Source organism: Falco rusticolus, chromosome 8 (assembly GCF_015220075.1).
Source record: "Falco rusticolus isolate bFalRus1 chromosome 8, bFalRus1.pri, whole genome shotgun sequence".
NCBI lineage: Eukaryota > Metazoa > Chordata > Aves > Falconiformes > Falconidae > Falco > Falco rusticolus.
In genome coordinates this window covers 9,057,349-9,083,796 of record NC_051194.1, presented here as the reverse complement: position 1 = coordinate 9,083,796, position 26,448 = coordinate 9,057,349, and the positions used below count along the sequence as shown (strand labels likewise).

Sequence of the window (26,448 nt, the reverse complement as noted above, 5' to 3'; positions counted from 1 at the left end):
CCTGAAAACTAATACTGAAAAACAATGGAAATACTGTTGTGGTGTTCTTACATTGTAAGTTAAAAGGAAGTATTTAAATTCATCCTATTTGCTGGAGTATAGCATTTATTTTTGGCAAGTCACCTTTTTAAAGAAGGTTGAATGAAGTATAATAAGTGAATTGACAGGACTTACTAAGCCTTTAAAATGGAACTGCAGAAGTATATATTTGAAGTGAAGGTAGTCTATCCATTGAAGAACAGAGGATGCTAACTGCAGAATGTTAGGGTGGGTGTTTGGAACAAAAAGATAATCTCATAAAGAATGGGGAAATAAAAAATAGGCCTGGGCTTTAGATGAAGTACTTTATACAGAGGTGGCACAAACCCACAATTGATGGCAAAATCCTCAGTGAGTTGGAGAAGTTATTTACCACCACATATTGCCACTCTACAGTTGTTGACAAATTCAGATATTTAAAGCATCCATGTTAGTATAAACCACAAGGGATTGTTATATATAAGAATACGAAAGATTGATACATACTGCAGGGAATCTGTAGTAAAAGAGATGAAATCAGTCTTAAATCAGCTTGGGGGGGCAGTGTTCATTCATTGCACGAATAGGCTTTGAAACTACCATAATATTACTTGCTTCGTGTTCCCAACATCTGTAAAAACTACTTCAGCTGTAGCACAGCAATTACAAAAACATTAAGAATATAGCAAAGTGCAATTGGGTAACTGAGAGAGAGGGAAACTTTGAAAGGGAAGACTTCAGCAATGTGCAGTGGTGGTTTCTGTGAGTGGGAGATCTTCTGAGTTCTCCAACAGACTTCAATTTAGTTCTTGAAGTCACTGTTCTTTTTGAAAGTATGTGTGTGGTGGATTTTGGGTTATCTTGTTTATTTGGTAGTCTTTTGTGATTAGAAGTTGTAAGGCACAGGAAATAGCTTTATAGTTCCTTCCTCCCACAAGTCGTAATTCATTTGTGGCCATCAGGATGTTTTTCTTGGCTTATCTCTTTCTGTGCAGTTTGCCTTGCACATCTGCCACGTAAATTATGAAACTGTTAACTTGAAAAGCTGAAAATGTATTTCAGATCCTACTGTACCATAATGAAGATGGTATTGTTGGTCAGAAAGAGCATAATTGCAAGTTGTGTAGAAGGTCTGTAATAATACCCAGTATTCATATACTAAACTGACCGATGTCATATTTGTAATGCTTCTGAGGAGTGGCCTAAAAATAAGTAACTTCAAATGGTCAAGCATAAGCTAATGTTGTGCTGTTACCTCTGTGTAACCTGAGGTATTTCACCAGGCATTTTGGCAGATGGGTACCCATCTGTTTCTGAGTTGATTGTGGACTGCTGGCTTCATATTTGGTATCCATATGTTTCATCTGTAAGTCTCTAAATCTAAGCTGCGTGTTTTATAACAAAAGTGACATTACTGACAGGAGCAAAATGAAAATGCATTAAGTCTGTTACATGTTTTTTAGTTTGTCTTCACCAAGCAAGGAGAGAGACGCTGGCTGAGATTGTACGGGTTCACTGAGGGGAAGAGCAGCACCGTCTTTATTTTGAAGGCAATTAACATCTTTCTCTCGGAATACTTTTTTAGGTACACTGAATGTCTGTTATATTATTTGGGATAATGGATGAGTAATATCTTATCTTTCTGTTCTGTCTATGAACCAGTCTGCATATTGAGCTTTCTAAGGTAGTGACGCAGGGCGGTAAAATCTGGTGCTGAAATGCGTCTTTTGGTTTAACTTTGTCTTAAATCCTTTCAGTTTCTTGAAATGCAGGTTTGCACCAGTGATCAGCTTTAATCCCTCGGAGCCCAAAGGAAACAATACTAACAGAAATATACAAAGGGGCGTCGTGTATTAACTCTGCTTGGGGTGCTGGCCCTGCTTCTTGCCTGGGGTGCTGGCCCCTGTGCTGGTACGGTTTGGGAGGTGTTGCTGTGCACATCGGGATAATTTCTTTTTTAGCTCACCAATTCAAATACTCGGTTGAACGTATTTCATGCCCAGATGGATAAGTATTAAATGATTTTTTTAATTGGCAAAAATGTTTCTGGAAACTAATTAACAATTTGTCATAGATGCCAAGGTTCCCACACCTGGGAGTGGGGGAGGTGTAGCCTGTGCTCAGACAAGTTGCATAGCTTTTTTATTTACTGTGTACTCTCATTAGTTGAAACTAATTTCTGCACACAGTTTAAAAATGGATCATTTAATATTAAAATAACTTTTTAGCATTCTCAGAAAGCTTTCCATCTATTTCCACTCCTGCTTTACAGGAACCTATTAATCTAGATACTAAAAATAGTGCAGATGTGTGACTCATAGAAGTTGAATGGTGGGGATAAGGTGGTGTGTTCCCTCCCTCCAAAGGCTTCATCTTAAATGCATGGGTGTCTATGCTTGAGGGTCTTAGTATTGTGAAAAGGTTACTGGGGTCTGCCTTATATCTCTACTCCAGATGTTGAATGTTCACTTTGCTCATATTATTTTATAGTGTGTGTGTGTTCTTTTTTTTTTTTAAAAAAAATATGGTTGCAGTCTCATGTCTAAAAGCAAAGCTACATTATACATATTCGTTCTGCCTTAAGTTGTCAGCCCCTCTACTGGTTTTTGGGAAATTGCTATTGTGTTTGGATTATATTCCTAAAACGTGCAACACGGATCAGATGATCAATAGGTAGTGGGTCTTACAGTGGAAGACTGCTGGCTTCTCAGCTGAAAGGGAGCAGACAGCCTAACTGTTCAGAGAAAACAAGCTGCTGGAAGACAAAGCCAGCACTTTAACTGTAAGCCAGAGCTTTAGTTCAGCCTCCAGATGTGAGTTACTGCTGCCTTTGTTCAGAGGTTTATGTTGAAGCTACCGCCACACTGGTAACAAACCATCCATACGAGAAAGCACTCTTGTTGTTAATCTGTGTGCCTTTCCATAAAAATCATAGTGATGTTTAGATGGAGATCCGAAAGATGAATAAACAAACCAGCTGTGCATGTTCTTCCTTGTTTAGTTAGAGTTAAGGCAAACTTCCCTTATGCTGTAATTTAATGATTTCTTAACTATTTTTCATATGCCATTTATGGTCCCTCCTGGTTGGACAATGCAATCTATTCTTCCTGAAATCAAAGCAGCACATCATAGGGCTGTGCAAGTGTATTCTTACTGGGTTTTGTCCATGCAGACATCAGAGACTGTTACAGTAACAATCTCCTTTGCTATGTCACCAAGTGGGGTGACAAGATTTTATTCTGAGTCAGTAACATCTGTCATGGACCAAATTTAAAGCTTCCTTTGTTTTATTCACTTTGAAAGTCATAGGAAATGTGGAGATTACTTTATAAAAATAAAAAAGCTGGTAAAAAAATTGCAGAAAGAATGACATAAAAGTATTAGTATATGAGACAGCCTATTGAAAGGAATGTTAAACCCATAGTTATTTAAAAGCTAAAATTATGTCGTGGCTGTTTTGGCACCTTAAATAACAAAGGGTTAAAATACTTGTTTCTTGCAAGACTTTGGTAGGTACCACGCTACATAGTGCTGTATAGTAACAGCTTCTGTTGTCCTCTGTTCATCCAGACCCTTCCCCCTCTAACAGACTAGGTTTTTTCTTTAAAAATAATATAATTTCTTTAGTGTTACTATTTGTTTGAATAGCATTAATGTTCAAACTTTTATGTGTGATAGACATATATGTGTGTAACGCTTGCCTTTTTATTTTTTTCTTCTGCACTTAGTCTTTAAACAGATATTTGCAGAATGGTGTCTCATTGGAAACTGTTAATGGTGGTAAAATGTAGAAAGTTTCTCATCTCAGCTTTTAGTATTTTAGTGTTCCCAGTTGTAAAATTAAAAAAAGGAAAACAGAAGGTGCATAATCCAGTGATGTCCTTGGAGTAATAGTTAAAGGCATAATATTATGCACATAGGAGTCCCATGTATACATGATATTGTAATTGGTTTGAAATATACATTGAAAAAAAAATTTAACTGTGTAACCAGGTTTCTTGTTCCTGCTGCTCAGTCCCTCAGCACAGTGGGCAGCTTCCCAGAGGTTTGAGAAATGTTTCTAATTAGGCTTACCCTGTCCAATCCAATACCCTTATCATCACTATAAAGAAACTGTTGTAATGTACCCTCTCTGTGACTTCTGGTTATTTTAGTTTTCACAAGATTAGACATGGCATTTCACAAATCTTCTGTGGATCTCATGTCCAGAATTGTACTGGCTCCTCAGTGACACCACCCACATCAATAGCAGCTCTAATCCTAATGGTGCTTTTAATGGAGTGGTCTGACTCTTGCCCCAGGGCATATTCAAGGCTTTTAAGTTTGTGCAGAAACATCGACTAAGATCTGTTAGGCTTTCTGATTCCTTAATATGTTTTAAAGTAAGTTCCACTTGGGATGGATGGATGGATAGATATTTATTATTCTTTCATTATCTTTAATGTATAAATACCTTCTTTTCTCATGGCACTTATTTTCTCTATTGTAGGTTTCCTATGCATATGCTATTTAAAGGTTTCTGCATGTTTAAGACTGCTGCTATTTGGGCATTAATACGAAATGCAAAGTTTACATGTTGTTTGAAGATCTGAAACTTTGTGAGATCATACTCGACTTCTCTGATGAATGTTTATCTTGGGAATACTTCCTTGAAAAGAACATTGCTCCCAAAATCTAGCAGTGAACTGTAAGCGTCCTTTGTGAATTGTGATTTCATGCACTTGAATGTACTGTTAGGGTGATGAGGGAACAGAACAGCATTGACCATGGAAAAAGTCTGGAAGATACAGGAGATGCCAGGGAGTGTGAAGTAGAAATATCTGTGGTGTTCTTTTGGGAAGATGGTGGGTGTTGAAATATTTACTCTTACTGGTGCCATATGCTGCACCCAAGGTTCTAACAGAAATGTTGAATCAAATGAACAAAGACAAAAATCTTGCACCTTTTTCTTTAGCAGGTTTGCTGGTAGTGTATGTAAATCATTGTTGTGAAATGTTTGAGGGTTAACTTTAAGAGTTAGGTGGTTAATTTCAGAGTAGAGATTAGTTTAGCAAAATAGGCTCCTTCCATTTCTGTTGCTGACTATGTTCAGAGCCTTGTGTTTCCACTTCCATGTTTCCAAATTGTTCCTGGTTCAAGGGATATGATATAGAGAGATTTACGTGTGGTTTTAGCCCAGTGTAGAACCAGCAGTGATTGATGTGGGATAATTAGTTCAGGCACAACAAAGCTGGTTGTAATGTTACCAGTCAGAAGCTATTACTAGAAGCAGTATACTTATAGTTGTGTAATACTTTATAGGAGATGATAATCCCCTAACAGATAATTGAGCTGACTTCAGTTACAGCATATGAATCTGTAGAGAGCACCTTGTGGTCCTGAACAATGAAAAAATCTTCATGCTGAAACATTTTGATTTGTGATGTTGTGATTATTTAATTTTTTAATAGAATGTTGGGTGGAAACCCAGTGATTTTACTTTCCTGCATAAAAGTGATTTTTCTGAAGTTTTTTTCTTACTCTGGAAGAGGAAAGCTTTCTCAAGTATTTATTTTGTGGCTATTCTATGGAAAAAAAACACTGAAAAAGCATCAATACGTTACTGAGCAGAGTAAACCGCATCTTCACTAATACCGCCCTTCTGAGCATTACTAGTGTGATTCATGTATTGCTATGTAAGTTCAGAAGCCCAAGCAGAGTAGCCAAAACAAATCTATTGTAGCCTTGTACCAGAGTATGTTGAAATTAAACACAAATAGAGGTTTTCTGCAGATATTTATCACTCACTAGTGTTCATGTGTATTTATTGTCCACGTTGTGGGTTACATTTAGTATCTGCTGATAAGGGAGGGGGAAGAAGACAGGACCCCTCTTAAAGCATGCCTTTTTTGTATGGCATCCTGTGAAGTGTTCCTTCAAGTTCCTTACAAGTCTGTAAGGTTTTGTTTTCATGCAAGCCATCCACAAGCTATCTTTCATTTTTGTCTTTTAAGGAATAGTGCTCAGAAGACAGTCTCAGACCTGAGGATTTTAATCCTCTTATGCCTGAAAGCTGAAGTGGTTTTCACACTGTTGCAATGGTAAAGGTTGAAGTGGCAGATTCTCGATAAACTTTTTGGCTGGACCTTGGTAGCCTCTCTGATCCCCTTAGTTTTATATGGGTAGGTACAGAACTTGTCCTGTCTTGCTTGTCTGCTTATTCTTCCTAACACCAACTAAACGTTAGTTTTGCCTCAAATGTACAATTTGAGATATGTGCAATACCTCCTCTTACCCCTCACCTCCCTCTCCTCTCCCTCTCTTGCTTATTTTGTGGGGGTTTTTAGCACACTATGGGATATGGCACCTGGATCCAGATGACAATTTTCTCAAATTTACAAATGTCAAAATGTAACTTAGAACAAAATTTGAAGCTATTTACAATTGGTCAAATTCTTTGAAAGGTTTTTCTTTGAAGAATGCAGACAAAATTGTGGACAAAGTACTGTTTTTGGGGTACTTAATCTGTGGTACACCTATTAAGTTTATAAAAAGTATGTGAAACTATTTTTTTAAGAGGAATTGTGTCTTATTGTCTGCAGTCAGACATGACTGGATATTTGCAACTATTACTGACTTTTCACTAGCAATATGATGCACCTGGAGGAATTTAGTTTCGGACTTGAGCTACCTGTTCAGTGTTGCTATAAATTGTAGGTGCGAACATTTAAAGTTGAGGATTCTCTTGCAAGAAATTAAAAGCTAACGTTTTCCTCACTGCCACCATTCTTGCTGTTTCACAGAGGAGTGACAGTGCCCTCTCTTGGCTTTTCTGAAGTTTTGTTTTAAAAGAAACAATACTGAAATAATTTTTAAGGGCTACAATAAAGAGTAAAAATCATCTGTTGACACTCATCTGATTTAATAGACTTAAAAGAAATGCAAGACACAAACCGAAGAGAATGCAAAAGTTTGTAATGTTGATGTCAATCCATTTATTTGCTCTGCTGTTATTTTGGATGTAACTTTCCAAATAACACTTGTGTTTAATGCCTTTTTCCGTATCAGAAGTTTCTGTAAATGTGCTTGTCACAGGATTCCAGTTGTTCAAGGTTTCAGTTAATGGTTTGGGGTAAATCCACGTGTAGCCTTGCAGCTGATAGGGTGTTGTACGCACTGACTGGGAAGATGCTTGCTGTCAGTCTTGACTGTTGTATGTCCATTTGTTTGCAAAGCAGCGTGTCCATGCAGTCCGGCACGATTCCCTGGAAGCTGCCCAGTATAAGCTAATCAGAGAGCCCCCCCTGGTGTCTGAAACGGTCCTCGGATATTAAATTTATATCAATCACAGGAAGTCTTGGCAATCAAGCTAGTCACTTTTTCCCTTCACATCTGGACGTAAATTATTTTTTTGTTGCAAAGGTCACAGGAATCATGGGTAGGGCATGGAATGAGGGCCATAGAAAACATGGGAAAGGAAGAATAAAACTGTATTTCCACCTTTTTAGAAATGGTTATTTTTAAGTGACCTGGAATGATGCCAAACTATACAACAGTTGGGGTTTTTTTTTCCTTGAAGTTTACATTTGTTGCTGAATTAAATGCGGCTTAAAGATACTTTGCTTTGGAACGCTTTTTGCCATTAGATCTCATCTTGGCATTTACAAAAGAGATTTCTTCTAGTTGCTAAGAACAATAACTTTACTACAGGAGGGTTTTAGAAATAGAGCATGTTTCTGTACTTACAGGGGTTTAACCGCACCTTCTTTCTTTTGGCATTCCTTGATTGCCCTTGTATTCCTTCCATTTCCCCCTTTCAACCCTAATGCCGCTTTAGCCATGCGCTCTGAGCTCTTCCTTACCTAATGCTGGCTTTTTTTTTTTTAACGGTAAGCTTGCATCTTTTCACACATTTTTCCATTCTTAAATTATTTGCGCTAAGAAATGAGGGAAAAGCTTCATTTTATGCTCTCTCCACCCCCACCCCCCCTCCATCAAGTCTCTCAAACAAGCGCTTAAGGAGGGGTTATAAAAACAAACAGAACCTTTCCATTCAATCCCTGCCTTTCCTTGCTTCGGACAAGGGAACTAGTGTGCTGAAAGCTGCAAAGCACTGGAGCCTGTAGCTTTGGGCTTGTGGGTGTTTTTTACGTTCTGTGCATATGGGAAATAAAGATATTAACTTACGTGTGTATGTATGGTAAAGAAAATGTCAGAAACAGAAGCTTGAGGTGTATTTGGTATAAATGAATTTGTAAAACCTTAATTGCTGTTGTTCAGAGCTACTGCTGTGATCCTACATGCTTTTTTTTTTACGTAGATAGGTTCTGTTAGCTTACTGATTATTTATTCAGACATGTAGCTTATGCTCTCTTTAGACACAAAGTTGAATAAAATCATACATCAGAATCTGACAGCGGGAATTTTCATGCTGAGAATCCAAGATTAAGTCCAGGAATTTTATTCTGTTATAACAATTACCTTCTGTGTCCCCTTTCAGACTTGAGGGGATCTCATTCTTGTTTCTGCTGTTTATAACTCCCAGTTCCAAGATCTTTGCTATCCTTATGCCAAACAAAATTGAACGGGTATTGCTTGAATGCAGCTTTGTGCCAACTCCTACGTGGACAGAGGGATGACTATTAAGCATCTTGATTTCTACCCCCTCTAGTCCTTTCAGGTTCAGAGGAGGTTTTTAAGCAGCAAATGCCTTTTCCATATTGTATTATAAGACCATTAGAACTTTCCTACAGTTTAAGCAATTTGACTTTATGGGATAGCTTGTATTGAACGCAGTCATCTTACGGGGTTTTTTTTTTTAGCTTCTGAAACCAGTTGTATAATGTATTTTTAACAGTTAAGTAAACTTTCAAGCTTCTGATACGATAGTTGTAAACATACTATTACAGATACACTGCAAAGTATGTAGGGAAGGCAGAGGCTGCTGGTTTTCCTTTGGCTGATGTTTTCATTACTATTGTGTGCTATATTGCTCCGTGACTAGAGAGCTGGTTTGCAAACGTTTTGGATGAATGTTTAGGACCTGCTTGCTCACCTTAAAATATGAAGAGAATAGTGTTATGAAATTTATCTGGTGCTTTTAGGGATGCAAAGGAGGTTGATGAGCTTACAGTTGAAGGTTACCAGTTTGAGAGATTCATTAAAAAAAAAAAAAAATTACCAAATCTCATATTTGTTATTTTAATATAACTGATATGGAAAAATTGCTTCCTTTTTCCAAGTTACATTTTTCTGTGAACTCTTGTAGAGACAGCCTGAGCTCCTTATATTTGCATTGCTTTAATCATAAAACAGAGTGCTCTGCAGCTTTTCTTTTGCTGTTTTCCCTTAATTAAATAAATTCAAGCTAGGAAACAGACTTTCTAGTGACTCTCATCTCCCTTACTTCAGTCTTCTGTATGGATTTTTTAAAGTATTTTTTACTAACACCTTTTGGTACTGATATTCTTGAGTTTCTCTTGTAGCACTTACTATTAAAAACCCCAAAAATCTGCTTATGATTGAGTTACAAAGTGTCTTGCAAATAACTGTACACTGTACAAACCTGTAAGCAAACAGTATCTAGTTTGGGAAGCTGTCAGCTTTGACTCTAGTGGTTTGGTTTGGATTTTAATTTGACCAAAAGCCATTTTTACTAGACTGAATCCAGCTGTAATGTAATCGCTAGTTTCTCATCTATATTCTTGAAGACTAATAGAATAGTAAAACCTACTTAAAGGTAACTTAAATGTGTTGTCTAGTGTCCTCAGGGTAACTTCTGCACTAAAGATGTTTTCTTTCCCACTCTGTAGAGGTATCTCATTAAGTGAGAAACACACTAGTGTCATTATTAAGTTTTCATGTGTTTCTCAGTTTTGATGCTAATCTTCATGTGTGTGAATTTTTTTCCTTTGCAGCACCAATGTGGTTATGAATTATTCAGAAATAGAGTCTAAGGTTCGAGAAGCAACCAATGATGATCCGTGGGGACCTTCGGGGCAACTCATGGGAGAGATTGCCAAGTAAGTGATAATTTGGCTCAGTGATGAAGAAAAGAAAGGTGCATTTTATACCAGAATGTGAAATTTGCTGCTAAATGAACTCTGCAATATGCTGACTGATAATGCTGAAAAGTTGCTGTAATTTGTCTTATTTTTTAAATGCATAATCTTATAATGTATTGGAACTGTCAAACAAAAAATGAAGTCAAAAATATTTTTTATAATTCTTGATTATTTTTTTTTGTTAGCCTTATAATCCTTTCAATATATCTGACTCTTTTGGAGTGTCTTTTTTCAAGCTGCTTTCTTGTGACTTTCCAAATAGAGCAAAACATGTCATTCCTTCTTGAACTTTTTTCTGTTAAAATGTGTTTGGAAGTTGCATGTTTAACTAGTTGCAATGGTTATTAGGGTATTCACGTTAAACGTTATTTTTGTTATAAATTGTAATGAAGGTTCTTTTACTGCCTCAGATTTTTAGAATTACTTTTTTCTTTTGTAGTACTGGTATGTAAATTACTTCTATATGAGTAAGAAGCAGGGATAGATTTCCCCTTGTAATGTCATCCAACGTGAGTGGGCTTAGATCAAGCCTGCCATCTACTGTCAGCCCTGAGTCTTAAGAAGCTATTGTGGCAAACCACGGAGAGTGAAGTATCTTTACTCTTTTTGTTTAATTCTTTAGGGCTACATTTATGTATGAACAGTTTCCAGAACTTATGAACATGCTTTGGACTCGAATGCTGAAAGACAATAAAAAGAACTGGAGGAGAGTTTATAAGGTGTGTATGTATATGAGCTGGAAGTATTCAAGACTTTGTATTGGTCTGCGAAGGACTTAATGCTTGTTGCTAGTGTAGTGTCTTGTTTAGATGCTGCCGTACTTACTCCACTAGCAACCTGAAATTTCTTTCCTAACTATATGCTTTATAATTCTGTTACTGAAGTCAAAGATGTCTTTTAGTGCTGTATACAGAAAAAAAACCCACCAAAATTTCTGGGTTTAGAAGTTTGTCTAAGATGCTACTTAACGAACATAATAAAGCAATTACATTCTTCTGATATTCAAGTATTGGAGTAGCGTTCACATTTTGAATCTACCTAAAGAAGTTGTGTGGTGCTGCATGAGAAGTAGATAAGTTACTGTGCTATCAGGAAAATGGCTTTGAAGGTATTCAGGAATACCTGAAATAAAACAGAAACTCATCTTAATTTTTTGCTAATTCATAATTCTCTAAAAATTATAGTTCAGCTTTGAGTGGACCAAATTTTCTTGCAGCTCTTATCATATCAGGCTTTTATGTCCTACTGGCATTTTGTAAAAAGAACTGAATCATTTGCATTTTTCTTGTCTTTGGCTAATTAGCATGGTACAGAAACTTTTTGCTTAAGATTATATCATGCTGCACTTAAAGTGGTGTTCAGTGTTCACTGAATTATGCAAATATAACCTCATTTTTTAGTTTAGTTTAGTATTAGACTAGTTTATATTTTGTTTTTCTTGATGCCAGGGCTGTAACAAGACAAAATTAATTCTAAGGCATAGTTTGTGCTTTTCACAGGTGCTTGATGTTTTGTATTCATAGTAATTGTTTTCCCTGAAGTACAATATAAATTAATATTTAATGCTATCACACATTGCTACTTAATGTTATAAAGACTGCCTGGAATTGCTTATCAGGTTTGGATAGGTTGAAATATAATGATAGTTTTAGCTGATAGAGGCACTACTTTGGAAAAAGCACACTTATTTTTTTTCTAGATAGAAATCCTCAACATAAAAAAATTGCAATTAAAGTACTACTTAAAGTTCATTTGTTTTGTTGCTTGCTTAAACTTGTCCTGAAATGCAGTTTTGTATTCATTGCATCCTGCAGAAGACTTCTTAAATTTCTGTAGGAGTTACTTTTCAGTGAAAACCTTTTGGAAAATTGTGAACAAAAGAGGCAAAAGAAAATGCTTCGTTTAGCTGGGTTCTTTTTTCTTGAGTAACTATGTGTTTTAAAATAAGCTGTAGCTGATGAAGGTAGCTACTTGTGATTTAGTAGTAACAAATCAGAGTTTGACAAATACAGTTTTGATATTCGAAAGAGCAAAACGTGCATGTGGGGAAAACTTTTTTTTTTCAGCGTGAACCCATATAATAAGCATTTATTTAAAAGGTGTAGGTCTTTATTACTTACTAATTTGGGGAGGGGGGTAGGGTTGGTTTGCTATTGCTTTTTTTTTAAAGATAGAGCTTTTGTTCATGCAATCATAAGGTGCTTTGTATTTTTATAGTCTTTGCTGCTCCTAGCTTACCTCATAAGGAATGGATCAGAGCGTGTTGTTACAAGTGCCAGAGAACACATTTATGATTTGCGATCCCTGGAAAATTACCACTTTGTAGGTGAGCAATAGAAAAATCTTATAAGCAAATTAAAACAGTAGTTGGAGTTGTCAGTCACCTGAACCAGCTTAGAAGCTTCCCCAGTCTAATTAGAATGTGACTGTTGCCAGTTGTGTGAAGAGTGCAGAATCCAAGACGTGGGACCCTAGAGTATTAATTAGTGAAGACAAGAACTTGCAGAAAAGACTGGCTAATAACAACAGAACCAACACAACATGAGTGTTCGGGTTTATATTAAAATATGCACTAGAGACTGGTCCCCTGTGGTGTCCGTAAAGGAATAGCTTTAATCATATGGGAAGAAAAGGTTAGAGCTCCAAAACACACACATCTGTTTGAAGCTGGGGTTTTTTCCTCCCACCAAATAATATTTACAGTGCAAAGGCAGCAAGGCCAGTGTGTGTTTTGAATGTGAAAAAGGCTGGGAAAGGAGCACGTTTAGCTTGTAGTACATCCCAACTGAAAGCAATTTTTCAAAAATTCATATTTGCAATAAAACTGAGTTCTTGCAATTAAACTTGCAAAAACTATACTAAAAAGACTGAGGAAAAGGGGTTATATTTTGAAGAGTTTAAATCTTTCAAGTGGAGAATATAATTTATGTCTCAGTCTGGTTAATCTTTTCAGTGTTTCAGCAGCATTTAGATGTTTCTAAATGCACCATTCAGTGAAAACCATTTATCTAAGGATGAAAGTTTGTGTTAAAACACGACATTTGGTCCCTTTTAAACAAATGCAGTGGACCTTACTAGCCATATAAGATCTTTCTTGGACTTTTGAGTTTGTAATTCAAAATTTCTTATCAGTTTGATGCTCAATATTGCTGCCTCTGATATATTCTTTTCCTTTTTCTCCTCTATTCTATCCATTGTCTCTATCCTGCATTACCTGTACAGATGAAAATGGCAAAGACCAAGGTATAAACATACGCCAGAAGGTAAAAGAAATGGTTGAATTTGCTCAAGATGATGATCGACTTCGGGAAGAGAGGAAGAAAGCAAAGAAGAACAAAGACAAATATGTTGGGGTTTCTTCGGACAGTGTTGGAGGGTTCAGATACAGTGAGTACTAGGCTTTCTTGGTCAAGGGTTGGCAGTCCTGACTTGCAGCTTGGCTTAGATAACACAGATAACTTAAGGAATTTCTAAGATGTTCTTTAGATGCTTTATATTTCTTTAACTGTCAGTGTTAACTATTATAAAAGGAATCTTGCACGTTTTCCCCCACTTAAAAATTTAAGTGAATTACTTTAAAAATCTTTAAGTTAGTATTTTTTTAGATAATAACTAGAAACTTATACAAATGATATTAATGCATTGGCTTAGCCAAAACTTAGCTGCCTTGCTTTTATCCATAGGCAGAGTCTCCTTGTGAAATGAATGCTGCTGTAGCAGAAGTAGGTAAATGCATGCCCTTTAAGTCAGGGTTTCTTAGTTAAAAAAGGCAGTATTTTGTACCCACCACATCACAAAATTGCTTCACTTACCCATGCCAACCTCCTTTTAGAACCATTGATTAATTTGGCTTAGGGCTTTTAAGGGACTAATACTGTTTGGGTGAAACAATGTAGATGATATATGCTTTTAAACTTTTTGGTTTCTGGAGTCTGTTTGGACTCTTGAAAGATATCTGTGGATTATCTGTATGGATTCTGATGTCTGTCAGATCTGACTTTAAATATATGCGCTAAGTACCTTCTAAGTGATGGAGTTTACATTTCAGGAGTTTACCAATACAGTTGTTACTGTCTCAGTTTATGAGTTTTTAAAATCTTGTTTGATACTATAGGTCACATGTGCTTTTCAAAGGAGGGCTTTCAGAGGTAAAAAAATTTGCTTTGTGTAGACGTACTAAGCTTGCAGCTGGATGTTGGTTGCACAGCATACCTGACCTGTATGCAGGCTGGAAATCTGATGCACTGGTGTTCATCCCTAAAGCCTAGGGAACTGCAGCTGCCAGTGAAAAGATCATAGCTAACAAAAAGCTTAGAACTTTCTTTCTGGAATTAAAAAAAAATATATATATATATATATATATATAAAAAGATATATATGTATATTAGAAGATGATGTGTGTGAAGCGTGACCTGGTCATCTGCTGCCTCATGAAACACCAGAAAACCTGCCATCAGATTTTCAAAAATCAAAATTCCAAAAATCTTCCAAAATAATTCAGGTATCATTGCACAAGGTGCTAGTCCTATATCTAGCTTGGGTCTGGTACTTGCAATAGGACTTTCATTACTAAAGTCCTTTACTAAGAAACACACATACAAAACAAACCATCCGAATGCTGTTGACAGGTAGTCTGATGTACCCTTGCTTCTGGAAATGAAGTCATTCATTTTGCTGAGGTAACTGATGTTCTTCATGTGTGCAATGAGTTCTGTCAGACTGTTTGCATCTTCAACATAGTGTGTTTGTAAGATCTTTGCTTTAGAGGATGAAATGCCAGCAGCTTGTCTTTCTTTAGAGAGGACATGACAGCCTGGTTAGATAAAGGCACACAACCAATACTATGTTTTGCTTATCCAGTCCAAGTGTGCAACTTCTTCCTTGCTCCCCAGTCCCTGCCATAATGTGTAGCAGCGTTCTGAATTTGCACTGGCTTTCACATCTGGTGTATCCCAGCATGTTGTCCATGATCCGGCTGTCAGTCTCGAGATGTTTATCAGTGTTTTCTTTGGCCTGAGTAAATCCTTGGCCACTTTTAGTAAGGGATGAGTCCCAAAGTCACAATGGCACAGGGCTCTGGTTTGCTAGTCTGTTTCTTCAAGAGAAGGATTTGGTATAAGATCTGAGTAGTAACTGTGCAGTAGTAACTTAAACTTCACCTGTCCCTCTCTGGTGCTATGTATGTTTTTTTTACTCTTCTCTGTAAGCTTAAACTTAATTTGCTTTCTTCTGTTTATAACATGTTACTTCTCTGTGTTCCTCTGTTCTCTCTTGTTCCTCGTATGCAGAGGAGTTGAAAATCTCTATCTCCATGGCAGGATGTGTTTTGTTTTGTTTTATTATATTCTTCTAGGCTTTTGCTACCTGCTTGGAATTCTAGTGATTTTCTTTTTAGGAAATGCTTATGAGTCATTGCATTTATACTTAAAGCACTTGTCCCCCTGTTCCTTCACCGAGCCTATCTTTTGACTTGCTCTGTACAGAGTCGTGATCTATCCCTGCATGCTGGGGAGAAGTCTTTCTCCATAGGCTCTTTGTTCATCATTCAAGTTTTTTAATTTAAAGGACTCTCTCCTTTGTCTTGCATTTAATTTTTATGGTAAAAGGGTTTTAATTAAACCTTCACTTGTTGAGTAATTTATTTATTTTTTTTTTTAAATCTTTCTAGCAGCACAAAACATACATTTTCCCAGGTCAGACTTCTAATGTAAAAGATTTGAGTTATTTAAATATAAAATTATTATATTTTTAGAGCTTTCTATAGTTTTTTGGTCTGAAAATACCAAGGTCTTTATTGGTTGGGGTTTTTGTTTGTTTTATAATTTCTATTGCACAAGGAAACCTAATGGAATCTACATTAAGATGCTTGAGAGCCTGACATAAACTGAAATAAGGCCATATTATTCTCCTGCAATATTTAACAGTAGTACATTTTTTTACTATTGAAAAAGGAGAAATTGCTAAGGGTCTCACTGATTTGTAACAGGTTCTGTACTTCGAAAAAGCGTCTGTCCTTTATGGATCTAAACAAATATCTTTGGAGACTTGCACTTATGTCTTGAGTAAGAAAATACATCCTCTGGTATATGATATTATTGGACAGATATAACTCAAATTTTGCAGCTTGTGGCACTGAAATCTATAGTTTTCTTTTTATTAAAAATTACTTAATTGAATACATCTTGAACGTTATCTGAGCTACAACATAATTTGTATGTAACTTGAGGTAATTAATTTTTCACCATTCTTCCTTTCTGCTACTCAATTTTACTCAGCTTAAGTAAAAAAAAAAATAAATCTAACTGGTGTTTCACATTTTTTCAATAATACAAAAAATGCCTTGTTTTATATGCGTGGCCCAAAATATAAAATGTTTGTCTAAAAGTGTTATCTAGAAACTGAGCTATATTGGGTTGTTTCAGATACCTATATTTTCAGCAGAGGGTCTGATACAAGATCGTAATACAAGTTAGTAAAGTGTGTTGTGCTTCTGACAGTTAAGTCTTTGTTAAAATGTGTGATTTTTTTCTTTTAAAGTAAACTCAGTTTAGCTGAATGTGTATAAATAAACCCAAGGTTAAGGTTTTTTTCAACTTTCTTAATGAGATTGTACAGCAGAAGTACTTATTTCAAGTAAAACCATCAGCTGTTTGTAAGTTACGACACCTGTATGGAGGTCTTGAATACTTGATTAGAGAAAAAAAGTTTTTCATTCATGATTGTAGTGTTTAATAAAGATGTTCAGGGTACTCAGTGGCTGCTGAAAAAGTGAGTTGCTTTACTGCCTGTTCTTTTTTTCATCTCTTTAAAATGTGTTTTTAATCACCAAGTGTAGTAAAGAAAACAAAGTTATCATGCATTGCACACCTACATCTTTCAACATTTTGGTACTATGCTTTTATGTGTTCATGAATGTCAATGCATAAAAAACCCCCACTGATTTACCTCTGAGAACACAGCTTGGCCAAGAAAGGAATATCATGCATTAAGTGCCTGTTACAAAACTGGCACATATCACTTGTGATAAGCTGCTTATGCAGCCAGGGTTGATTGTGCCTCTTGTGCTTCTCCAGCAGAGTCCAACAGTATCCTGATGTGCTGTGCAGTGCATTAAGATTGTGGTGTTGTCATAAACAAAAGTCTTTGAATCTGCATTCCTGCCACTTAATGACTGGCATTACATGCTGTGCCTTGCTGTAATAGTGTTGATTCAGCACGGTGGGAGCTTTCAGTTTGCTTTGAAAACTTGGAAGGTTTTATGTCTGTAGGGCAGGGGGGCTTGAGAGTCATTCTGGAAAGACCACAGGCATATTTTTTTTCCTGTTATCTTTAGTATTTCTTATCTTAATGCCTTACACAGGTGAAAGATACGATCCTGAGCCCAAGTCAAAATGGGATGAAGAATGGGATAAAAAAACAGCTTTTCCATTCAGCGATAAGTTAGGTGAGCTAAGCGACAAAATTGGAAGCACAATCGATGATACCATCAGCAAGTTCCGAAGGAAAGATAGAGAAGACTCTCCAGAAAGATGCAGGTACTAGAGTTACTTTAACATGAATTTCTTCTGTAAAATTGGTATTATAAAATATTATAAAACTCTTTAACATTGCTGATTATTAGTTACAATACTCTCTCATTCTGTCTGTCTGTATGGAAGCATGTTTGGGTTCAGTACCTGCTTCCAGGACTTCCTACGCAGCTCTTACTGGCCTTGGGGAATAATGTAGCTCTGTCAATTGTTAACTGCTCTTGGCTGCCTTCCATTACTGCCCCTAGCTTAGATAGCTGCTGGCAAAGCAGGGAATTTGGCTGAAATTTCCTAAGCTTTTCCTTGTCTCAGCAATTCAGTGGTCTTCCTTGCACCAGTACACTGAAGGCTGCCATTTAATGCTACACTTACTCTGAATGCTGAAATGCCAAAGAAGAGGGAGATACAAAATTGCTTAGACCTACCTTGACGCAGTGCTTATTCCCTGAGATGATCTTGGGAAGAACAGAATACAAGTGACTTAAAAAAAGCATTTTTAAAATTACAAGTCAATTTCAATTGAATCTTCTCATGAAACTCATTGTATTTTACATCTGGCCATTAATTTTTTTTCAGTAAGGAAGAAAACCTACCCTGTGCTGTCTTCAGAAAGAGCTTTATGTACATCGCACTTCAACAGGTGCATTGGATTTTATTATCTGGAGATCAAATTTGTGCTTAACAGAATCTGAAATTTTTGTAAAGAAAGTGCACAAATATATTGAAATAATTCCCTTTTGGGGAACAACTCCCAATTCAAATTTGCACTGAGATTTGATTAATATTTTTTGCAGGAATATCTTCAGATACAGTCACACACATTTTTACATATATATTTGTGTGTATAGAAGTAAACATGCACACATGTGTATATATTACAAAATTCAAACAATTTTGCACAGAAACAAAATAATTATAATGGTAGCATCTCTGAGAAAAAGGCAGTATGGTCTTCTTGCTAGGGCATTAATAAATCATAAAACTGGTATTCTTTGCACACATCAGGGTTCCCTCTTAGAACTTACTATCAATAGACTACAAAGAGAAGGGATCAGAAGAAAAGTAAACAAATTTCAAATTTAACAATGTTATATTGCTGTGTGCTTTTCTGTACATACCTTTCAAGAGCAACTTGTCACATGATGTCCATAAAGCTCGCTATCCACATTTCATGTAGAGGATGTACAGTAAACATTTTTTTTTTAAATCTTATTTCCTTTGCTTTATATCTGAATGAGCTCCTGGTCTCTTACTTGTGCTGGTATAAAGTCTTGCACCTTCCAGTGTTTTAGGCAGTCCTTTCTACAGTCTGATCTTTATCAAAAGCATTGTATCTTGAAGACTTATCCGCAGGTACACATCTCTACCCCAAGTAACACTAGTTCCTTCCCCTTCCCCAGCCCCACTCTGGCTTATAGTATAATTTTCATTTTTGTTTTGCTCTTGTAACCCTTGTCCCTTGTTTCTAAATTTCCCCCCATTTTCTTGGTAAATGTCAGGCGCAGAATTTGTCTCAAAATTGGTGAAAGTAATAAAGTTGGGACTTGAAATAAAAGAAGGATTTTTTGGGACAGACATGAGCAAAACCAGTTTGGTAGTTACAGGTTATCCTGCCTTAAGCAGGAATCCAAGTTGCAGCAGTATGGCTTCTCCAATATTGCTTCAGCTACCAGCCTGGAATTTCCTTTTGGCTTTTCTTGGCATGGTGATCTGACAACATGGGATGTATTTTATCAGTGTATTGAAGTGAAGGGGTTTCTTCCTACAGAAGACATAAAAGGATCGAAGAAGATTGAACTCAAGATTATGGAATGCCTGTCTATTTATATTTAAAGATACTGTAAATACAAACTTTATTCACATTGTATTAACAGAATACGATATTTAAAATATTGAAACTGAAAGAAACAGGAAGTTTTATCTATCATGTGACAAGCTCATAACAATGTAACTTTCTCTTGTAAATACTTCACAAAATCCGTGCATTTCTGTGTTTTCACACTTATGCAATTCTTTTTTTCTAAAACCAGAAAAAAGCCTCCAAAAATGTATTATTTTTTGTAGCCTGCTGCTATATAACAACATTGAATTAAGTTGCCATTTCCCTTGGAGAAGTGACTAAATGGTGATACTCGCTCAGCTGGCAAATCTGCTGTAGTATGTTCTATTGTGTCTATCTTAATAGCTTTATAAATCATTATTACTTAGTACTGTAAAGGCAATAAAGGTCTTGAAGCACAAAGAATAAATGTGACTTGCACATCTTCTCAGTGATTGATGAAGTTTGGATGACATAATCTTTACTTCCAGCATACACACAAGAAGAACTTGACCAAACTCCTGTATTTCTGACTCTACTTGCAGAGCTAATAGTTAGCATAGAAGAAAAAACCCGCTTGAAGTAACTTAAGTACTTAACCTGTGATATAGCTGGCTTGAATTCGCGGTAGATTTCAGTGAAACTGTGGTTCACACAGCTAACTGGAGAAGCCTAGTTGGGAGAAAAATGTTAGCGCTTCTATGGGGAAATTGGATTCTTTTTTCCAGTAATATATCCCTTGGAAGTAGGTACGGTCAGAAACAATACCATGTGGCATTGGAAAACCTTAGTTTTTCTTTCATTGTGCTTGTTAGTTCTTCAGTCTTAGGTGAGTGAGTAAACCAATTGCTGCCCTGAGTCTAGCCTTGTATACTGAAGTTCTATTTTCAGATATACAGAGGTTTTTCTGAAAACACTACACTTTTTTCATAAGAATTCTTAAAACTGGCAATTCTTTTTTCTCCAGTATTCAGAAAGGTTGATGCAGGTAACAGAATAGAAAGAAAGCAAAACTTTTAGTATGCCTATAAAAGGGTGCAACAGCCATGTTCAAAGGCAACTTCCATGGAAATTATTTTGTACTAGAGTATAATTCAGATAGTCTTAAAGTATCAGTAAACTATTTTTATTGCGTTAAAGAATGTTCAACAAAACCCCACACCACAAAAACCTTAAGGCAAAGAAAAAGATCGTTTGACTTCTGGAAGTTGCAACCATGTACTTCCTTTGCAGAAGTGTTTTTTTAATTATTTGGTACAATGGTAGCTATAATTTTTTATTTCATTCTGCAATTCTCAGATGAAGCACAGCAATTTTACTATTCTGAGCACAATAAACACACTTAAAGGGAACATTAATCTGTAATACTTGTTTCTTTTTGTTAATGTGACCATTAAAAAAACCCAAAAAACCAGATCTCCTGAGACAGTCTGGAAGCAGTACAGGTTGTCACAGAAAATTGAGTGTAGTAATATTTGCCCTGCTTTTTGGCATATGTGTTTAATTTCTTATCTCGAAAGCTTTTAGACATTTATTTTGCTGTAGGTCACCAAAGACTCACTTTTCTCGTTCTTACATTAGTGTGATTGGTCTGTACCGGTTCCTCAACCCACAGATTGTGTTTATGGACTAGGCAGACTGTGTAGCGATGACAAGAAATACGTTGCAGCAGGTTTTAAGAGACTGAGCCCTAGTTGTGATTGACCTGGTCTTGGGTATTTTCATTACTTGTCTAAAAGGCAACATCATCCATGCTCCTCTGAGGCTTTTAGGTTGGATGTGCCATATATTACCATGCTAATGTGATCAGTCTTCTCTGGGGGCTTATGTTAATATCCTGATGTCACAAATGAAAATGTGGTTAGTGGTCCCCTCTGTACCTGTGCTTGTAGGTAGGCTATCTGCAGAAATCCAGAACGGGAACAGCAGGCCTGTTGTTGCAAGTTGGGGTTGAAGTGCCTCGGAAGGATAAAGTTAGGTTGATACCTTTTGAGCTCGCTTGTCTCTGTAAGGCTGGCTCAAGCAAACGCCAGTAGTCACTAGGTTGGCTAGCAGCTATGATATTTTTCTTTAAAAAATAAAAAATTAAAAAAGGGAGTCAGCATTTATATTCACTGATGTTAATGAATTGAGGCATCCCCAGTGGTGAGCAGGTAATGTGCGTAGAGGAAATGACACATGCAGTGTATTCCAAAAACCCACTATTGTTAACTGAGAACAAAGGCTACCCTCCAGAGTATATTGCAGTTACTGTCATATTCCCACTGACAAAGGGACAGCCTGTCTTAAATTTTGTGCAGTTTTAGTATTCTAATGCATTATTAACATACAAAACCCTTCCACTTTCAACTATGTTGCTAAGGAAATTATTATATCAAAATACATTTCAATGTATTTAAGCTTTCTCTACAGCAATTTTCAATGTTATGTACAAATCTTACCTTGATGGTAAGAAGCAATGTGACGGTTGGGGGGAGGGCAATTGGTTGGTTTGTGAAAGATTTAAAATAAAAAAGCAGAAATATTATGCAGGGACATCTGATTTATTTTTTTTTTTTTTTTTTGCCAAAAATGGTGATGCTTTTGTTCTTTTACATGTTAAGAACATCACAGAACGGTTGGGGTTGGCAGGGACCTTAAAGATCATCTAGTTTTACACCCTTGCCGTGGGCAAGGACGCCTTCCACCAGGGCAAGTGCTCCAAGCCCCGTCCAGCCTGGCCTTGAGCATCCCAGGGATGGGGCATCCACAGCTGCTCTGGGCAGCCTGGTCCAGTGCCTCACCACTCTTGTAGTGAAGAACTTCTTCCTTTATATCTAAGCATATGATAAAATAAATGTGTGCTCTCTGAAAGAAAATAGTACTGTTGCAGTGCCTAATTCTGTAAACATTCTTTTTCCACAAATATTTTAAAGAATAATAAAGCCTGGTCGTCTGCAAAGGGAAATGAGCTGAAATAGGCATGGAATTCTTGAAACCTGAAAGATAGTACCTGTATTTGGCTCACTGCTTTCTGTCTCGTGGTGTAAGTACTTAGCAGACCTGCTAACTTAACTTTTTGTTGCTGAAGTGTTACATAACGTGTGGGGGAGTTCCTGTCAGAAGGTAATTAAATGTACTGGATTTAAACACTTATTTCCTATTATCCTTTGCCATGGACTTGCAGTTAATGTTTAACAGAATAACTTGCTTTTTTTATTCATCACTTTTGTACAATATGTGCAATGCTGTGTTATGTAGATGCATTTTGTCAGGGTAAAACATTTCTTTTCTCAAATGTACGAAGAAGCAGGTTTTTTTATTATGAACCGTTGCTACAAGGAACTACAGTAACCAAAATTTTTGTGGCTTAAGCCAAATGTTCGCTTAAATACTGAGAAGTCCATCACAAATGGTATTCTGTTGCTTTTGTTTTTCTAGTGACAGCGATGAGGAAAAATCAAGAAGAGGTAAATCTCCTAAAGCTGAATTTAAAGATGAAGAAGAGACCGTGACAACAAAACACATTCATATTACACAAGCTACGGAAACTACTACCACCCGACACAAACGCACAGCGAATCCTTCAAAAACCATTGACTTGGGAGCAGCAGCACATTATACAGGGGATAAAGCAAGTCCAGAACAGAGTGTTGCTGCTCATACTGCACAGCCGACAGCAAAGGTGAGACAGACAATAAAACATGATTTTGGAAACTGTTTTCTTCTAAACACAGACAGTTTCTGGTTTAGGGTCAAATTTTTGTTATGCAGCCTTCAAGGGAACTATTATCAAAAATGGGGTTTTCAAAGGCTGTGGAACAGTTTAATTGTAATTAATTATGTGATTGGTTTAAGATGTTGAATTTTTTAAATATAGTCATTACCATGTTTTACTCTCTTTAGGAAAGCAAAGAGAAAATCTTGGCCTGAAGTGTGAAGGATTCTCTGAACCTGCACACTTATTGAAAAGTTATCAAATTCATGTTATTGTAAAAAAAACCAAACAAACAGAAAACACCAAACTGAGCCACTAGCTTTTCAGTATTTGGTTTCGAATTTAGCTATGCTCCAGTGATTGTTAGCCTCAAAGCCAGATCTGCCATCTCTCCAAAGCAAAAGAAAACAAATAAACCTCCAAAAAACCAGACAGCTTCTCAAGGTCATTTAAGACGAGTGATGATATCATGAGATGAGATCTGTTGTGTAATTTCTTCTTCAGGCTTCCGTACCCTCTAGCAGCAAGTCGTCTAGTGACCTGGTTGATCTGTTGTTTGATGGATCTAGTCAGCCAGTTTCAACAGGTAGGCGCGTTTTGATTTTTATTTTCTTAATGCATATTTTGTACCGATTCTGAGGATAAGCTTGTTTGTTGTTATCTATAGAAAGTAGTAGAAAAATTGAGAAATGAATTCTCAGAAAATTTATAGAGTGGCCTGGAACCTTTTGTAGCAAGGTAGTGTATGTGCTATTGCACAGGACTAATAAATGTTAGCAGCACAAAGATTAAATGCCAGGTCAGTCTGTCAGAAACTGTGTTTGTAATGCAGTTATTTATAATTAACTCTAAAAGCAAGTGCAAGCCATTCAAATTCAGGCGTTTCCCATAGTGCAGTTCAAAGGCTATGCAGTGGGAGATGGATGATCTTCATATAACCTGGCATCTAAAGTATATGGCAAACTTGTTTCTTTTTATCTTATTTTGTCTTGGCACTTGGTTGATCCCAGTCCTAATACCAAAATGAAATCGCTACCTAAAGGTAAAATGATTGTTCTAAAACACATCCCTTTGCTCTCTAAATATGCAGTTGAATTTTAAGTCCATTAACCTTTGTATGGGCTTACCCTTATGCTCTCAAAATGCAGCTTCTCTTTAGGAGTGTGTTAAATTCCAGTGCATTGCATACAGGATTGATAGAGGAGTTCAGGGGTTTGGTCATTTGCTTTTCAAAACCTAAAACTTTAAAGACTTACTGTTGTGCTTACAGGTTCTTAATAACAACAGGTTTGATTGTGGCTAGCGTGGAATAGAAAAGGGATTTCCATGCTGCTGTGCTCTAATGGCACAGTTGGGAGTGAGGTAACTGTGGGCAGAGTTTTAGTTTAGAGTTCACTTTGAATAGCAAATAAAATATGAGCATGTGCTTTTTCATAGATAGAAACCTCTCGCGTAACTTCTCTCCATTCCAAATAAACAAATTCTCTTGCATGGTGTCACTCACGTTGGTAGAAGTGTGTGTGTATCTTGGGGATGACAGACACTCAGCTCCAGTCTTTGTTTTAAAGACAATGTAAAATCACCAAAAAATGGCAGTCCAGAGTGGCTGGAGGTCCACATGTGTGGCAGTGTGGTTGCATCTGTAAAGACTACTCTGACTTCTCTCTGAAGTTACGCCACTTCTGGGTGTACTGTAGTGGGAACCCCTGTAATACGTCACAGTAGGTATCTTTATTAGAATGTATAAGCAAAGCCAGTATTACAAACGCTCTGTGCGACACAGTTCCTTTCATCACTAGGCTACCAAAACGCTACCTCTGTACGTATAAAATACACCAAAACTCTATTGATGGGGAGGGAAATTGTCACGGTAATTTAGTCTCAAAGATGTGTCTCAATCTTATCTTTCTTATTTCTGGTAGATCTTTAAAACTTTGTTCACTTTTATCTTTAGTAAAGTAGATAAAGTTTACATGTCTGTTCTGAAATATGTGTTAATTCTAAATGGTTAAGAAATAAAATTCATTTCATGTACCTGTTCTTTCATGCACAATGCCCCCAAATTTAAGGAACAAATTTTTTTTCATTATTTTCTATTTTATTAACTCCATATACAAAGGTGTTCACTGTATATTGGAGTTACCACAGTTCCATGGAATTTTAAGAGCCTGGATCAGAACCACTACCCCAAATCAATACTGAAGCTTCTCTTATCCAATTATTATGGGAAAAGAGATTAAAGCATTTTTTGGTTTATTTAAATACATATGAGTATGTTTTTATTTTTGTGTATAAAAACAAAATCACGTGGAGAATAGATGTTTCCACTTCAAAGTGAGCCTTCTCACACTTGAAACAGAACTATGGCAGCTTCCATATTACAGTGTATTTGAATCTTTCATCAGTTTGGTTCTTTGCTGTAGTAAGCCTTTTTTCTTTTTGCCTTTTTTCTTCTTTTTCCAAAGCAGCATTTAGAAATGGTGTTGAGAAGAGACATATTACCAGCTGGTCCTGCTAAATAACCTCTTTGCTGACCTGGGAAGGCAGATGGAAAGGGTTCATTTGTAGTGACAGATCTCGCATGGGAATCTTTGAGGATAGCTCATGTTGAGAAGATTAGCACTGTCCTTCACGTGCAGGTCACTTGTTATGACCACTGTTCCTTGCAGCACAGGGTGTGGGAACATTCCCAGTGTCAGGCAAGGCACAGGGAAAGGGTCAGATGCAGCCTTTGATCTATCTTGTGAAGCAACTGGCAGGGAAGTCATGTGAATTCAGGGAACTCAGAATTTGCTTATCTGTGTATTTTCAGGTGCTGAGATGTGGAATAAGGTTGGTGAGGCTTGGGGGGGTTACACGTTACTACAGAAACACAGTTTGTACATGAGGGGGGCGGTTGGTTGCCATAAAGGAACAATCAGTTTGAGAAGGCATAGAATCTGTGATTAGACCTGCTGGAAGGAATTTTTTGTTGTTACTGGAGATGAGGTTCTTTAATCTTAGCTGGTGATACCTTTCTTTAGAGTGTTACTGCATTCAGCTTAAGCTCTGCCAACTCTCTGTGAAACTGTTTCATTTGAAAACAGGCAATAGAGGTGGAGGAAAAGTTGACTTGACTGAAAATGTTAAGGAGTTATTTTGGGTTTGAACCCAGTTCCGTTGTTAGAAGTAAATTAATCTCCAGATACTTTATCAAACAGCCCAGGGATAATAGGTGTAGCATGAGAGCACTGGTTTTGGGGTTTTTTTGAGGATGTGGTTGACAGTATGTTATCTGTCTTACTCTCTTTCCCTATAAACTCAAACCACTAACCTGTTCTGAACTCTGTAAGGACACGTGCA

General features: G+C 36.8%; 1 protein-coding gene across 2 annotated transcripts in view; it reads left to right on the top strand.

Moving 5' to 3' along the window:
• CLINT1 (clathrin interactor 1) overlaps positions 1–26,448 on the top strand; it is a 51,369-nt gene that overhangs the window by 17,648 nt on the left and 7,273 nt on the right. Inside the window, exons 2-9 of one of the 2 annotated variants that reach the window (XM_037397148.1) lie at positions 6,012–6,179; positions 9,915–10,019; positions 10,684–10,780; positions 12,279–12,387; positions 13,284–13,448; positions 17,422–17,596; positions 22,830–23,073; positions 23,611–23,692. In XM_037397148.1, the coding sequence (XP_037253045.1) occupies positions 9,928–10,019; positions 10,684–10,780; positions 12,279–12,387; positions 13,284–13,448; positions 17,422–17,596; positions 22,830–23,073; positions 23,611–23,692 (964 nt within the window). In that variant the 5' untranslated portion in view covers positions 6,012–6,179; positions 9,915–9,927. The remainder of the gene's footprint in view (positions 1–6,011; positions 6,180–9,914; positions 10,020–10,683; positions 10,781–12,278; positions 12,388–13,283; positions 13,449–17,421; positions 17,597–22,829; positions 23,074–23,610; positions 23,693–26,448) is intronic. The other variant, XM_037397147.1, reaches the window with a different exon arrangement.